Here is a 15,183-nt window from a genome sequence, read left to right as displayed (position 1 = left end):
GAACAACTGGTGCTCGGAAACAACTGCAGTAGTTGATCAAGTCCAGAACACTCTGACACAGCCCAGGCTCCCTGCAAGGTGAGCACATGAGAAATGAAACCTACCTGAGCAAGGGATCAAAACACAGGACTGCAGTCAGACCCTGCAGCTTGTGACATCAGCCACTGCCTTTCTGTACCAGATAAAAAGCTTCCTGCAGTCACCACCATCCTGCTGAGCCGAGTCTGCCTGGGAGCTACCCATGTCTCCCTGTGCAGCGGGGATCTCACCCTCATCACAGACACACTTACATGGGCTATAGCTACTGACCTTCCTGGTCCTTCTCCTGACACAGCCCTGAGTGGTATGCCGTGGGAAGGACAGTGCACACACAGCTGGCTACCTGACAGCTGGGGACTCCCTGGCACAAGCGGAACAACACTGCCCTCCCCCACTGCAGGGCACTTGCATCAAATGCCCTGTTTCTTTTGCCCCATTAACAGCAGAAAGGGACCTGAGCCAAAATTAGAAAGGGTTGTCCTGTGACTGTGTGTTTGTCATATGTTTCCTTATTTCAAATTTTCTCCAATGACTAATACCCTCTTTAAGAGTTTCAAACAAAAGTATATTATTCTAAGATGCAAACTGCTGGACATAGCAAGAACCATTTAGAAGTATTGCATTCTGTGAGGGTATAGGAAATAAAAAAGGAAAAAACCCCTCAACATTTATATACTTTAACTTTTCAGAAAGAGGGAGGGGGAAGAATTTAAAGTATCTCAAACCTAATTTTGCGAAAAAAATATTCAGTGATCTACTGCCAAGATAAATGCCTCTTTGGCTTTAACTAATTAGCACTACTGCAGGGTTCAGTAGTGACATTTCAGCAGTAATTGATCCTCTGATGCAATTTTTGTGTATTTCAAACCAGCCAATACATCCAGCCAAGAGGGCTGTACAAGGACAGAGGCTGGCAGTCAGCACAGAGAAGCTGATCACCACCTGAGTGTGACCTCGGATCCCGGGATGCCACCAGCAGGAGCCACTAGCACTAAGCATTCTTGAAAATCAGACCCCTAATCCCTCCGCTTGTATCACTTTATTCTCTACTGGCAGGTAGCACAGTTAATTTAAATTCAGGTAGTGACTGTCCAAAACTAGTGTTTTTATATACTCACACAGGGAATTGGGAACTTCCTGGCTTGCTCTGAAATTAGTATTTCATTTCAGACTTTGTGCTGACTTGCTGGGGAGGGCATTTGGCATCATATTTTCACATTACTTCACACTACATACAGGGTAACTTAGTTACTATATGTTTTTTTTTCCTCTTCTAAACCCTAATGTGAAAAGTTTTAATGTCAAGCAGCATGAAGGCCAGAACAATCCAAAAGTCAACATAGCTCCCACAGTATGAGTTCAACCACAACAGACATCCCATCTGTATTTCATGGTGTACCTTAATAACAATCAATAACACATTAAAGTTAGCACTGAACAATATAAAAAGAGCAAACTACAAAGAGCCAATTTCAGTTATGCCTCGGCCTTGCAGACCAGGTGCAGAAACAAATTCTTCTATTTTGTACCAGTAAATGGATGTCTGGGGTAAATATTTGCAGATTGATGGTTAATTAGTTATTTCTGTTTTCAGGCTCAGCAAATAGTTAACTGCCTACAGGCATTTGCACCCCAAGTCACTCTGTAGAGCAGCACGTGTGGGAAAGCAACAGGAGGCAGCTACCTGAAGAGACAGAAAGGTGACATGGGGGTAAGGGGATGCTTTTTTCCTCCACTCTCCTAATATTAGGGGGAAATTAATTCTTCCATGGGGTAATTCAGAGCTGGAGTTTTTAGCTCTCAGCTGGCTATGCAGGAAGCACCCTAACCACTTAATGCAGGCACCTAAAACAGAGGTAAAACAACTCATGGATTGGAAACTGACAGATAGAAAAGAAGCTAGAGGAACTAACAGGCCATTTACCACAAGTTATCGCTGTGTCTTCTAACATCAAACTAGGTCTGATCTTGCAGAAGTCATAAATGAATTCATGCCAGGCAAGAGCAGCCAAAGAACCATCAAGAATGCCAGGTAGTTTTCAAGATAGCTGAGAATGCATAAGAAATTCACTACCGACAAATAAATCCAAGGAAACTTATACTGGAAGGAATACTTTGAATCAATCAAACATGTTACTGGTGTCTAAGTTAAATGCAACCACTCTAGGACACTTCAGTATCAGTATGAAGTGGGGGGCGTGGGAAGAGACATGTAATGAAAGGCAACATATTTCCAGCACAGAATGCAATAGCATTTGTTTAAAGCAGATTATATTTTTGGATGCACCAGGCATGGGACAGTAAGATCATACAGTTCCACTGAGAACAGTGTGTTCAGTTCTGGAATATCTATGTATCTCAAGAAAAATTCAGCAGCAGTAAAGGAGTTCAGAGATCAGTGACAGGATTAGCAGAAATGTGGAAAAAATTCCACTAAAAGCAGCACTGAATAGACTGAAATTCTTTGGTGCATTAAACGTGTAAATAAAAGAGAGGCATGATAAAAGGACCATAAAATAATCACAAAGATTATTATGAAACTATAAAAATTATGTAGAAAGACCACAAAGCGAATAAGAACACATGATCTTTCCTGTTCTGTTACCAGATGAATAAAAACAAACAAAACTTAACAAATTAATGCTAGAAATGTTTTAAAGCTGAAAAAATTATATTTATATGCAGGTTAAATTGACCTGTTGAACTCCTTCCCACTACATGTGATTGAGCCAAGTATTCAGTTTATAAACTGATTTGATGTTTGTGTACCTATAAGGCTACCCCAAGACCACTGTGGGGGAAAAAATATACACTTGAATTCATATGATGTTAGTTCATTGTTAAGTACAGAGGACATATGAGAAGAAAAAGAATTTTCCAGTATGAGTAACATTATTCCGTATTTGCCCATGAAATTATTTTTTTTTTTGCTTTGCTCTGAGAAGCAACTGTTGTGGGCCAGTCTGTAGCAAAGAGACTAGATAACGTGGACTAATGGTATAATTTGCTGTGATAGGACAATGATTGCATAGTTGGCCTATTAATGTGTTGTTGCTTTTAAAATCGCATTCTCTTCTGTTATGGACAGCCACTGCATGAAATGTACTTAACTAACTTTGTTTGCAATGGAGTATTTTTCATTAGGACGGGCTGGAAAGATATTTCTTGATTAAGTGACTCAGAAAGTGCTCCAAAGAAAAAAGAAATATTCTTTACACCCAGACCAAATCCTGATAATTTCAGCCCTAACAGCGTCTATGAGAAAATTATGAGTAACTAGGAGAAGGAAATAAGAACAAAAACGGAAACCCAATCTTTACTATGGCAGACATATATAGACTTTTGGACAACATTATAGAAGGTGATGTAGAAGCTTGGAGTATGTATGGATGCACATAGTTTTTAAATTTTGTTTATGGTGTTGGGAAGTGTGCACTTTTATAAGCACACACACCTGCCTTTTTGTTTACCTTCACTGCACTCCCTGTGCAAGAAACTTGGTCTCCAAAAACTGTGATTTCCTCCCTAACAGCAGTGTTGGATTATATCTCTCTCTGTGCTCTTGCGAGCATGAACAACTTCAGACTCCATCTCTAACTCATTCTTCCCAATACTGTAATTCATCCCTCCCAATTATGGGCACTCCATTAAATACATGTAAAGACAATTTCTTCACATATGTATGTCTTTCTGTCTGCATATGTTTAAGTGTTACACTTAATTATAATTCTATAAGGTCCATTTAGACTGTCAAATGTACTGGGGGTCAACCTTTCACTCACCTCTGCTTGGACAAATTTTCTTTTTTACCAAGGCCATGCTCTGTTTCCTAGTCCAGACAGTATTGACATTACCTTCTAAATCTACAAGGACAAACAACTACTAGAGGTAAGGGAGAAATTTGTTTAGTTCCTGTTGTGGACACACAAGGCACAAAATCTTTGTATCTGGAGAGCACAAAAGCTCTGGGATGCATGCTTAAACTCTGTAGCATGAGATTTCAAAGTTCTTCTTTTATTGATTACCAGCTCAACTCTCCTCCATTTCATAAAAATTATTACATATACAGAACTCTTCAAAACCAGCATAGCTCTTGTCCTTTGTATGCCCCGAAATGTTCTGCTTACCCAGAACATGTTACCTTATCATGTTTGGTATTTTTGAGGTAGCTGAGGCCACAGAATTTAAATCCTTCAGTGTAAAACCCCTGAAAGAAAAGAAATACCCTAGCAAGACTTCTGGATCTAGGTTCTACACGTAACATATGATGATCCCACAAACCTATTTTTGTTTTTCAGAAATGAAAAAAAAAAAAAAATCCGAGACTATAGTGTCAATGAAAGAGCAAATTCTTTCTCAAAAAATACCTGTAAGCAGCCCTAATGACGAGTTTTCGTTCCTTGAGTTCCATAAGTCACAGAAATTCAAGTGTCATGAAGATATTTTTGAAGCCTGACACACTACAGAACATACCAGTGGAGATAGGAAAAGAGAGACAGAGCACATTGACAGCATATCCAATTCATCAAGACCTATGAGACTATCTTAGTAAATCAAAAAGTGACAAAGCATATCCACAGCCTAAGTACAACACCTATTACTGAGATGCATCTGCAACGGGGTTAGTCCCAGGGGACTAACACTACAGCAGTACTTTCAAATCTGCCCAAACTCTAGGTCAGAAATTTGGTAAAATTAGTCCTAAACCATTTTTTGTGGCCTGTGATCTTTGTCATCTGAGAGCTGACTTCAGAAAATCTTGCTCTGATATATCCCAGCAGGGTCCTAACTTCCTCCTGGGTCAAAGATTTTGAGTCACAGAAGTTCCTGAACAAATAAGGACATAAGGTTTTCAAAAACACTCTCAGTTTGGCCTCGGGTTTTTTTTCCTAATTTCCAGTCATTCATTAGCTTCATACATATCTGCAAATGCCAAAGGGTGTTTCCAAAATAGTAACATCTAGATACTAAAAGCTGTCTCATTTCAGTGGTAAAGCAAGCCTTTTTCCATGCTCTCATCACTAGCACACAAAGAGCAAGAATACCAGACTTTGTTTCATTGTTCTAGTTGTAAAAATATCAAGCTTCTGGTCATTCACAAAGTCTTTATTCAATTAGAAAACTTTTTTTTTTTTTTTTGCCTCAATCTATTTCCCATAGAGTAAGTTTTTGTCTAGGTTACATAGAAAATAGGAACATTGTTGTATGAATGGTATGAAGCTGCATCAGGGTTCAGACTGGACATTACTGAGAGGATGACTGGTCACTGGAATAGGCTCCCAAGGGCAGTGATCACAGCACCAAGCCTGTCAGAGTTTAAGGAGCATCTGGATGATACTCTTACTCATATGGTGTAGTTTTAGGTTGATTTGCAAGGAGCAGGGAGTTTGCCTCAATAATCCTTCTAAGTCCCTTCCAACACCAGAAATTCTGGTTTTATGAATAAGAAGTTTCCTTCCTTCTCTTTTTCTATCAGGACCCAGAGTTTTGAATTTAGCGTAAGGATAATATCAGTCATACCTGTTATTATTCTTGAGATACTTGCAGCTTTTAAGGATTTTCCACAGAAAATACCTTCATTCTTAGTAAAGTTGTTTAGAGACAACTGACCTCCCCCACCCAAGAACTAATATAGGCCCAAACTTAGGGCCTAAAGGCCTAAAGCTTAGAAAGTCAAAGGAAAAATTTCATATCTGTCAAAAAAAACCTTAAAATGAGGAGATATAGACCATTAGAATTGCCCTATAAAGTTCTGTTAAGAATAGTTTCCACTCCAGGCCTTTGTTTTAAACAGGGTCATCGCAACAGGATTGCTCTTGAACTTTCTCTGACCTAAAGTAAAAGTAAAATTCTTCTGTAAAAGACTGGGTACAAACTATCTCTGAACACCAAATTCCATGCTGTTTTTATGTGTGGAGGTGGCTCTATGGTTCTTTTCTCCAGTAGCAGCCTAAAGAAGTGTATATTCTTCTTTGGGAGAGGTTACAAGGGAGAACAGAGACTACAGATAAACACTGTCTTTGGGTAGAACCCTGAGCACTATCTCTATATGCCGGCAGACAATCCAGTAATAAACCTACACTAACAAACTATGCAAAAGTAGTTACACAGTCATGTAATTTAGACATGAGAATCATGTGAACAGCATGGTCTGATTAACACTCTAAGATAACAATTTTAAATAGAAAAAAAATACATTTCTGTTAGGTAACCCAGGCAGTCAAATGCTCACTCTTGGAATAAGGTTAGTATATTACCAATCATGGTTTTCACTAGCAATATGTAGTTTCGTACTCATGCATATAGCCAAGGAGTATTGCTCATACTCCTTGTATATGACAAAACCATTTTTTTCATTACTGTAGCTGCTACTGCAGTAAGATGCCCAAGGCATGGGAATCTGCACACTTCATCATTCAAGGACTACCTTTGCTCAATTTTTGTTTCCTTCAATGCCTCCTGCCTTTAAAAGCTAAGGATTATCTTAATGCCTTCCTTCCCACCGGGAGAGTAGAACATGCAGCTTCCCCCGAGGCTATGGTGCACAATTCTCTGTGTATCTGTCTGCTGTAGAACTGCAGGGTTGGCACCTTCCGCTGCAGACCAAGGGAGTCATTTCCATGACATCCTCCTTCATGGCTGTCCTTAAAGCAAAGGTCTTGCAGTTCTTAGCAAACCTTCACTTTTTTTATATATCAGCATGAGTTTGTATGATGATCGGTCTGAACTATCTGCCTGGTTTAACTACAGCAGTCTAACAGGCAGACCATCAGAATCAAAAAATATTACAAGCTACCACTTGTAATTTATGGTTTATTAACATAAAAACTGTACTTGTGTTTAATGTAATTAGTATCTATTTCCTGTTGTACTGTGTTGTATTTTACCCACAAGCACATATGGAAGTTTATCCAATAAAATATGTCTCCTGAATTGTGCCCAATTCTTGTTGAAACTAACAGAAATTGCCTTACTCAGCATTTCACAGAAGCCTCTTCACTATCCTTTCTTATCCTTTTCTGGAGCATTGCTCCAGTGGTACCCCAAAGGAGAAAAAAAAAAAAAAAAAAAGAAATGCAGAAAATTAATTTGTCTGTCTAGCAATATAGACACATATAGCACCAATAGAGTCTTAAGAGTTCTGTATCAAACAGCTTAAATCTCAGTCCTGTGCATACGAGCTCTCTGAGGTTTAATTCCCATCAACCTTCCTACAATACCACAATTCTGGCATTTTGTCTGGATAAACTACCAAATGCATAGACCAAGGGAAAGTTTCTTCTAAATCACTTAACAAAAGCAATAGCAAACCTGAATTACACATATGCATATCAAAATATAACTTTCCCGTGGTGTCTCAGTCTTTTTCTTTTTTTTACTACTCATTTTTAAATATGTGGAAGAGAGCGTGGAGAAAAATCTCACCTGGGAGAGTCTGGCAAACTAATTACAATTCTAGAGAAGACACTTGTAGTAAGTTGCATAATATCAGCTAAAATCTCCTAAGGGTAACAAGAAAATCTATGTTGCAAGGCTGGGAGGGCGTGGCTGCCAAATCCATAGCTGCAATCTATTAAGGCACACATACACATGCACTCCCATTGACATAATACTCTTATATACACTATACACTGCATCTCTACTTTGACTTTAAGTTAGAAATAAATACATATTTCTCTTAATGTAAAAATGAAAGAACTCCAGGCAGAAAAAACAGCTGTTATACAGCCATTTTTTGTGCTGAACATACTGAACAAATGAGGCTGATCCTCTTTCTACTGCTTTTGCTCTCCTCCTCGATCACTTCTCCTGCTCTCCAAGAGGAGCTACTAGGTCAGGCTCCACTGGGCAGGCTGCACATTGGAAGTCATGTCCAAGTAGTCTGGTACAGCCTCTTTTCAAATAGCAGCCTTATACAATCTCACCCAGGACAGCACACAGACTGGGATTCCGAGCAGCATTTCAACAGAAGAACACAGGGACTCTTTAAACTGCTATTTGAGAGCACCTTTATGTTTTAGTGGAAAAATGAATAGAAAGTATGCTATTTTTTTTACAAGAACCATTAGGCAGGACCATCTGAGAGCCAAATATCTGAATATCAAATTAAATAAACATGAAATATGTGAAAATTATTTCTCTACAATTTTAATTTAAATTTGTAATGAAAATAATAGGTTTGAAATCGCTATTTTTCCAGCCAAGTTTTTGTTTGTTTTAATAAATGTACTTGTCTATCGTGTACAAGTACATACAGTAGGCATATACGTTACAGATATCTTTAACTACACAATGTATGTATATCTGTGACTAGACAGCGTGTTCTTTGAACTCTAGTGTCTCTTTATACATGTAAGCACAACAACATAATCTGAATCACGGTAACTAAAACTTGCAGTGTAAATTAAATTTCATAAAATATTTAAAAGCTGAAATGAACATAAGTACTATAAAAAATTAAAAAGTATCCTCTCTCCTCTATATCATGAGGTTTGTGTTGAGGAGCAAATTAGAATAACTTCTGTTTATCACTGAAAACAGTTTTCTTCACCTAAACAAACAACAAGAATAAGATTAAGCAAAGCATGGTTTGGCTCCTCAGATGTGCAGACATATTCCAATTTCCTTTCCACAATGATTTTTATGCAAATCAATGCTGCACAATCTCCTGACCTCTTTTACCATCATACTGGGACAATGACAGTTCAATAATTGGACTGGCACATATCTAGGATATTTGATTTTATATTAAAAAGTTAGTGCAGGACAATTGAAATGAAAAGAATGTGACTTTCTGTTAATTCCAGGCTGATCAAGTACCAACATTTCATGTCACACAGAGTAAAGCAAACAAAGTGATTTGGGCTGTGAGTCCATTCGTCCCCACATGCATATACTTCACACCCCTCCCAGTTGTTAATTCCTAACAACGATGCTTTCATCCAGAACGAGGATAATGAGAAAAAACCAAGCAGTGTTCCTTGGGGAACTGTTACACTAAAGTTACCTAAGCACTAAATCCCACTTGTGCCTCCTGCACGTGATAAAGATGAGCAAAGCATTCAATATCCCTGGCTTATTTAAAATCCAAATATGCAAACAGCATTATGGAATCCAGACAGACTATTCTGCTTCGCTGATGACAGATGCAGAAAAAGAGCTGGTCTAATTAAGCTTTTGACTTTGAACCAGCAGAGAAGTGGACACCTTGCTCTAAAAAAGCAGTGCAGAACCCCAGCTGATGAGCAGGTGCTGCACGGTATTTGCATTTCCTGCAGAGGATGCTAGCTAGCAGGACCAAGCAGCTAACCGTGAAAATTCTTGGCCCTAAGTGACCCAAGGACAGACCATAAATCCAGCCTATAAAATATAGTAAAAGCCCTGTTTGTTCTTCCACCCTTTCAATATGTGATGTTATACATTTGTGATTATCTCATTTTATTGGGCTCTTTAGAAAGATGTTTATGATCATTTGTGGACAAAACAAAGGCTCATTGTAAACTGTCTTTTAAATAAGTTGGAAAGTCAATATGAAACAAAGGGTACCACTTTCATGACTGCTTACATGCAAGTTATGCTTGTGTGTGTAATATTACAAGGCATTTCAGTAAAGGGATATAGTCCTAGCTAATTACAAAGCTAACATATAGTAGTATTGCATTAGCAGCCCAAGAAATTCCTCTCGAATTGCATACATCTGAAAATAGAAAGACATGCTTGTGTGGAAACTTAATTATTTTGGCAGAAACTGTGAGGGCCAGATTCTCAGAAGACATAAACACAAAGGTCTGCTTTACACTCCCAAGGATCTCATTCTTTGTTTATTCAGACAACCTCCATCAGATAAAACTTACCATTTGGATTGACTAATTTGCCTTCTTATTTATAGTATCTACAGCTAAGTAACACAATTACTGCTCGGTTTGTGAGTAGGGAACAGAATACTGCTAATCTACAAATACAAGGTCTGAAAGAGACAATCAGTGTGCTCTGCCAGGTTAAAAAAGTTAATGCTGTTGCATTCCACCCTAGGCAAAGAAGACAAGCTTTTTCAAGAACAGTTCTGACTTAAATGCTTTTTTATGGGTTCAAAGTAAAACATTATGGTAAAAAAATGAATACAGCTTTGTTTGTTTCTTCAGCAATAGACATAGGGGTATTCTGTTTTTGAGCCCATATGGAAAGACCATCAACACTTTCTGCTGCAGGGTCCTTTGCCAAAATACCATATCCCACATGCCTTTTACCTTAAAACATAAAAGGAAAGGTGTTGTTCTGGTCAAATAAAGAAATAATTTTTACTAGCATGCGTCTAATGTTAAAGCTGCCTAAATCCTGCCAAAGACATTACACCACCATCTGCAAAACAGATTTTCATTAAATTGATCAGTTTAAAGTTAAGCAGCTAGGCAGATGATGCTTTTGAGCTAACCTTTAACCTTTAACCTTCTTAAACTGAAATCAGGTCATTCCTTTGGGGTAATATCTTTGCCTTTTGAGAACACAAGAGGTAAAGTGATCTACCCAAATTTAACTGGCAATCATAGCATTAATAGTGTTATGGATCAATATTTTGTCAATAAAGGGAAAACCAAGGTAGTTTTCACATAGCTGAGTATTAGTCTGCTAACTGCTGCCTGTCACTTTCCCTGAGCTCCTAAATAGTTGGATATGTGATGTAAACAGCAGTAAACATCCAATATAAAAGCACTATTAAAGCTTTTATCAGTAAACTGAATAACATTTTTGATAGACTATCTTCAAATATTTATTTGTGATTAGAAATCGATCATGCCACTCAGTTACTTGATTAAGTAAGCTCTTCAGCCATCCCAATTTACAAAAAGGCAACCCTGTATGTATTTATTAATAAAAGCATTTGAAAATTACTTTATAAGCACGCGACATGATATATGCCATTCCCCGAATCAAAAGCTATTTGACCAAGCTACAAAATGGCTGCTTTAAAAGCAGTTCCAGCTATATGTACTTTACATCCACGGAGACAGATCACCGTCCTGCCCCAGCCTCCCAAATCTGCAGAAGCTGAACGCTTCCTCCTGCAGAATGGAAATGCACTCTGTTGCTATAGAAGCTTTCTCTGTTTACTTATGGAGTCACTGAATGCTTCTTGATGGATGCTGCCAAGAACTTGCAACTCTTCTGTGGTTTAATTTGCTTACATCGAGCTCCACAATTCCAAACTTAAGTCTTTGGGAAATTCATTTAGGCCAAGCTGAGTTCACTCAGGGTAAGGCCGCCTTTGTTCTGGTTCCTAGCAGCCGCATTACCAACACCATTTGAATACTGCACTTCTGTAAGGAACAATCAGGCCATTTCTTTTTTAAATAACTTAGAAAACAGCTAAAGGTTTCACTTTGCCACATTTAGAATCTAACTCTAAAAGGGACATTTCCGTACTGCCTAAAATTATACGGTTTCAGAAGAGAAGCTCTGATGTTCATCGTTGCTTTAAAAGCCATGGCTATGAAAAGATGTCCTTTCATTCCATCAGCACAGGAAGAGAAATAAAGCTGTTACGGCAACATTTATAAAAAGAAAATTCATAAAACAATAACATTTAAATAAACATAAATGACTAAAGAAAAACTTTGAGGTACTTGACAAAGCAAAGGAACAAAGTCACAAATTCTTTCTCTGTGCTTTCAGATGGTTTTTGTATTAAAGTTTTTATTGCCAAACCATATTCACAGCACCTTAATTTTAAAAGAGTTAAGAGGAGCTGCTTGAATATAAACACAATTCATGAATATTCAATATCACTCCCAAGGCATATATCTATTATTCATGCAAATTAATGTTCATTTTTTCCTTAGGTGCTCTAAAAGTTTATCTGATGTATCAAGAGAAGAAAAGTTTACAAATCCCTTGGTGTCAACAGCTTGACCAAGACCTGACAAAACTATCAAGTTAGCTAGCAAATAACAGATTTCAAAATCTCATTTATTTTCACCTTGAGGCCTGAATGTATACCTGCAATTAAGAGCAAAGTTTTCTGGATGACGTACAGAGGCATTACATTCTGTTATGAAGCACACACATCCAGAACATTTTGGTCACTTGGGCCATATTGTAGCACTGCACTGCCAACCCCAAGTCTTAAAAAATAATACGAATACCTCAGTTGATGTTTTAAATGAGACATTCCTCTCCTTCAAGTTAGCCTTAAAATGAAATTATATAAAAACAATGTGTGTACGTGTGTGTGTATGCTATCTGCTTTCAGAGAGTTGCTAAACCTAGTGAGGTTCAAATGCTAAAGCTTCTCTAAGAAGGCCCCAGGGACAGAAACTTTTAACACTTTTAACTACCCTTCTGTAAAATGAAAATCCATGTTACTACATGTGCAGCACGTGTTAGGTCAGACCAACCATTTGAATGTGGTTGAACACCAGAAAAATATTATTTCTTGCTCAAACTAGAGGTCTGCTGATACTTTTCCATATTTATTCTAACAGTTTATGGAATCCTTTTGCACCAGGATGTCTTTAACTGACACAGAGACTGGAACTCCAAAGGCTACTGCTGGCCATTTACTACGTATGATAGCAGCATCACATAGGCACTATTGTGCTATTGCTCCATTTAACAAAACAGGATCTGGCAAAGAAGCAGATTCAGAAGCAGGACATTTTTAGTGATGGGGGCTAAGAGCTAATACTCGCTCCCTTAGCACCCCACGTCAAATATTTTGTAGAACATGCTGCAAACTGAAACATATTTCATCAAGATTTCTCTAGGGATCGGGTTGAGTGAGTGAAGAGACAGTACTGTTTTGAGTAGATAGTTTATGTAATTTCATAGCTATGCCTACAGCTTTTTTTTTTTTTTAAATAAGCAGCTAGCCTCTTATTTTCAACAGTCTCTGAATGGAGAACTGAAGCCACCTAAGAAAGCTGCTGGCCTTCCCATCTCCTATTCTATCATTCCTGTCTGTGACACCATTTGCAGTAGCATCTCTCTGAATGGTGACATTATAAAACACATCATTGAAATGATCCAAGTTAACACTCCAAAAAAGAGATAGTGACAAACATGGATCATTTAAAAAAACGTGACTTAGAATGTGGCTGCACAATCACTGTAGGGTGCAAGGAATGGCTTCAGAGATGGCAGGAAGCAGGAACTTCTAAAGCGAGTTTTGCCACTAAGCTAACTGTGTCACTAGACCCTCAGCTCTTTTTGCACTTTCACAACATGACTTTGGATCTCAAAAAAAAAAAAAGGAAAAAAAAACCCAGCTCGCAAAAAACCCCTACACCCGTCTAGAATTAGGGAATAAAGCAATTTAAATAAAATACATTATTAAATTAACAGAGCAGCCAGCATTGTGGGACAATATAATAGATCAAACCTCTTGTTACTGCCATTTTTGTTCATAGCAGATACACCAAGGTTACAACTATCAGGTTATAAAATGAAAATCCATGTTACTGCATGTGCAGCATGTTAGCTCCGACTAACCGTTTGAATGCAGTTGAACACCAGAAAAATATTATTTCTTCCATAAACTAGAGGTCTGCTGAGACTTTTTTGTATTTATTCTGTGTGTACACGGTTTCAACATAATTAGAAAACCAGCATAGTTGCTGTAATCAGCAGACGACTCCTGATAGTTTAGTTATCACAGATTTCTAGTATAAATCAATAGATAACACTTGCAAAATGGATTTTCTAATCATATTTAGAGCTTGTTACAGTGACTAATGGTTTGCAATATTTCCTGAATTTTTATATCCCTTAGACAAAAGAAGTTTTTAATAAGTTACAAAGTTATTCATCTTGGAAATGAATGTGTTATATTTTGTACATGAACTAAGACAATCAAGCCAATCCAGTAAACACACTGCAGAAAATAAGTTACCCCATAATTAGGGTTTGGAAAAAGTCATGACAAGTTGTGTAATAAATGGTATTCATCACTCCCACATATTCATTATATCCACATAGTTTTTTCCAGTAAAGATAAAAATATAGTTGCCATTCTACTAACATATTTATCTACACCACACCCTTTCATGTTTGTGAAAAATCATTACTGGCTTGGAAAAGAAGGGCAGACAAAAGGATGACAGTGCTTACTTTTGAATATCCTTGGTAATAATGTGGCACGTTGCATGTGCTTACTGAAAATACCAATGTAAAATAACTTGGCTGTGATAGATTATGGCTGCAAACAGATACATATGCCAGAAAGTGATCTCCTTCCCTATGCATGGAATGGAAAAGTCATAATTTTCCCTAATCTCCGTCAAGCTTCTGAACAAAATGTAACGGACAAAGTCTGAAAAGGTTATGAGGGATATAAAACTCCTCTAGTCATTTATTATGAGAGAACTGTTTTTAAAAAAACTTTCGGATCCTGTGTTTGCAGAAAGTGCATCCTAAATGGGCCCCTGGGAGAATCAGTGGGACTCATCTGGAGCACTCCTCCCTGACTAACATGCATAGTTTTTGTTTGATTATACGGATGTTCAATAAACATTTACTCTGCTAATTAATCAAACATTTGTTTGATAAGCACTGAAACAGGTAATTTCCTCGCCTACTTGGTGCTGACTGAAGTTGCTGTCACTGGCTTACCTTGTACAGTTTCAGGGCTGCCTCGTGCCTGTGATTGGTAGTGTGTAAGCGCAATTTATCCACGCTGTTGGTGTAATAGTCACAGGCGTTACATTTTAGGTGAACTGGGTTGCCAATGGCAATACACTTCAGTCTCCACTCATTAGTTTTGCCGCCTTCTTTAATGTGAGCCACCAGTTGGTATTTCTGCATATGTTTGTCAGTCTTGCAGTGGAGCTGGAAGTTCGCTTTGAGCTGAGTGTTGTAGTTACAGAGCTTGCACTGGTAGATGTCTCCAATTACAGCCCTCCACTCCTCTTCGGGGAGTGAGCGTTCACTGCTCACATGCACATTTAGGGCCTCCAGGCTGTCAGAGGTGAATTTGTTGCAAACAGCACACTGGAATAGCTTCAGCGCTGGGTCACTGATATAAGGTGACAGCTCTCCTGCAGTAAGGAGGGACAGGTCATCACCCATTAGCTGACCACTGGCAAGCCGGATTTCAGGCGGCAGCTCATTATTTACTACAGGAAAAAAAAAAAAATTAAAAGGGAAAGTAGA

General features: G+C 38.1%; 1 protein-coding gene across 5 annotated transcripts in view; it reads right to left on the bottom strand.

The window, feature by feature from the left end:
- The window catches only part of ZFHX4 (zinc finger homeobox 4), a 151,553-nt gene that overhangs the window by 108,149 nt on the left and 28,221 nt on the right, over positions 1–15,183 (bottom strand). For all 5 annotated transcript variants that reach the window (XM_027886173.1, XM_027886177.1, XM_027886174.1 and 2 more), the window contains one exon: positions 14,644–15,146. In XM_027886173.1, the coding sequence (XP_027741974.1) occupies positions 14,644–15,146 (503 nt within the window). The remainder of the gene's footprint in view (positions 1–14,643; positions 15,147–15,183) is intronic.

The sequence above is a fragment of the Empidonax traillii genome, unplaced genomic scaffold (genome assembly GCF_003031625.1).
Source record: "Empidonax traillii isolate 1590-97213 ecotype Southwest subspecies unplaced genomic scaffold, ASM303162v1 scaffold181:size1721324, whole genome shotgun sequence".
In the NCBI taxonomy this organism is placed as follows: domain Eukaryota; kingdom Metazoa; phylum Chordata; class Aves; order Passeriformes; family Tyrannidae; genus Empidonax; species Empidonax traillii.
The sequence above is the reverse complement of the archived record's forward strand: the minus strand, read 5'-3'. Positions and strand labels throughout refer to the sequence as shown.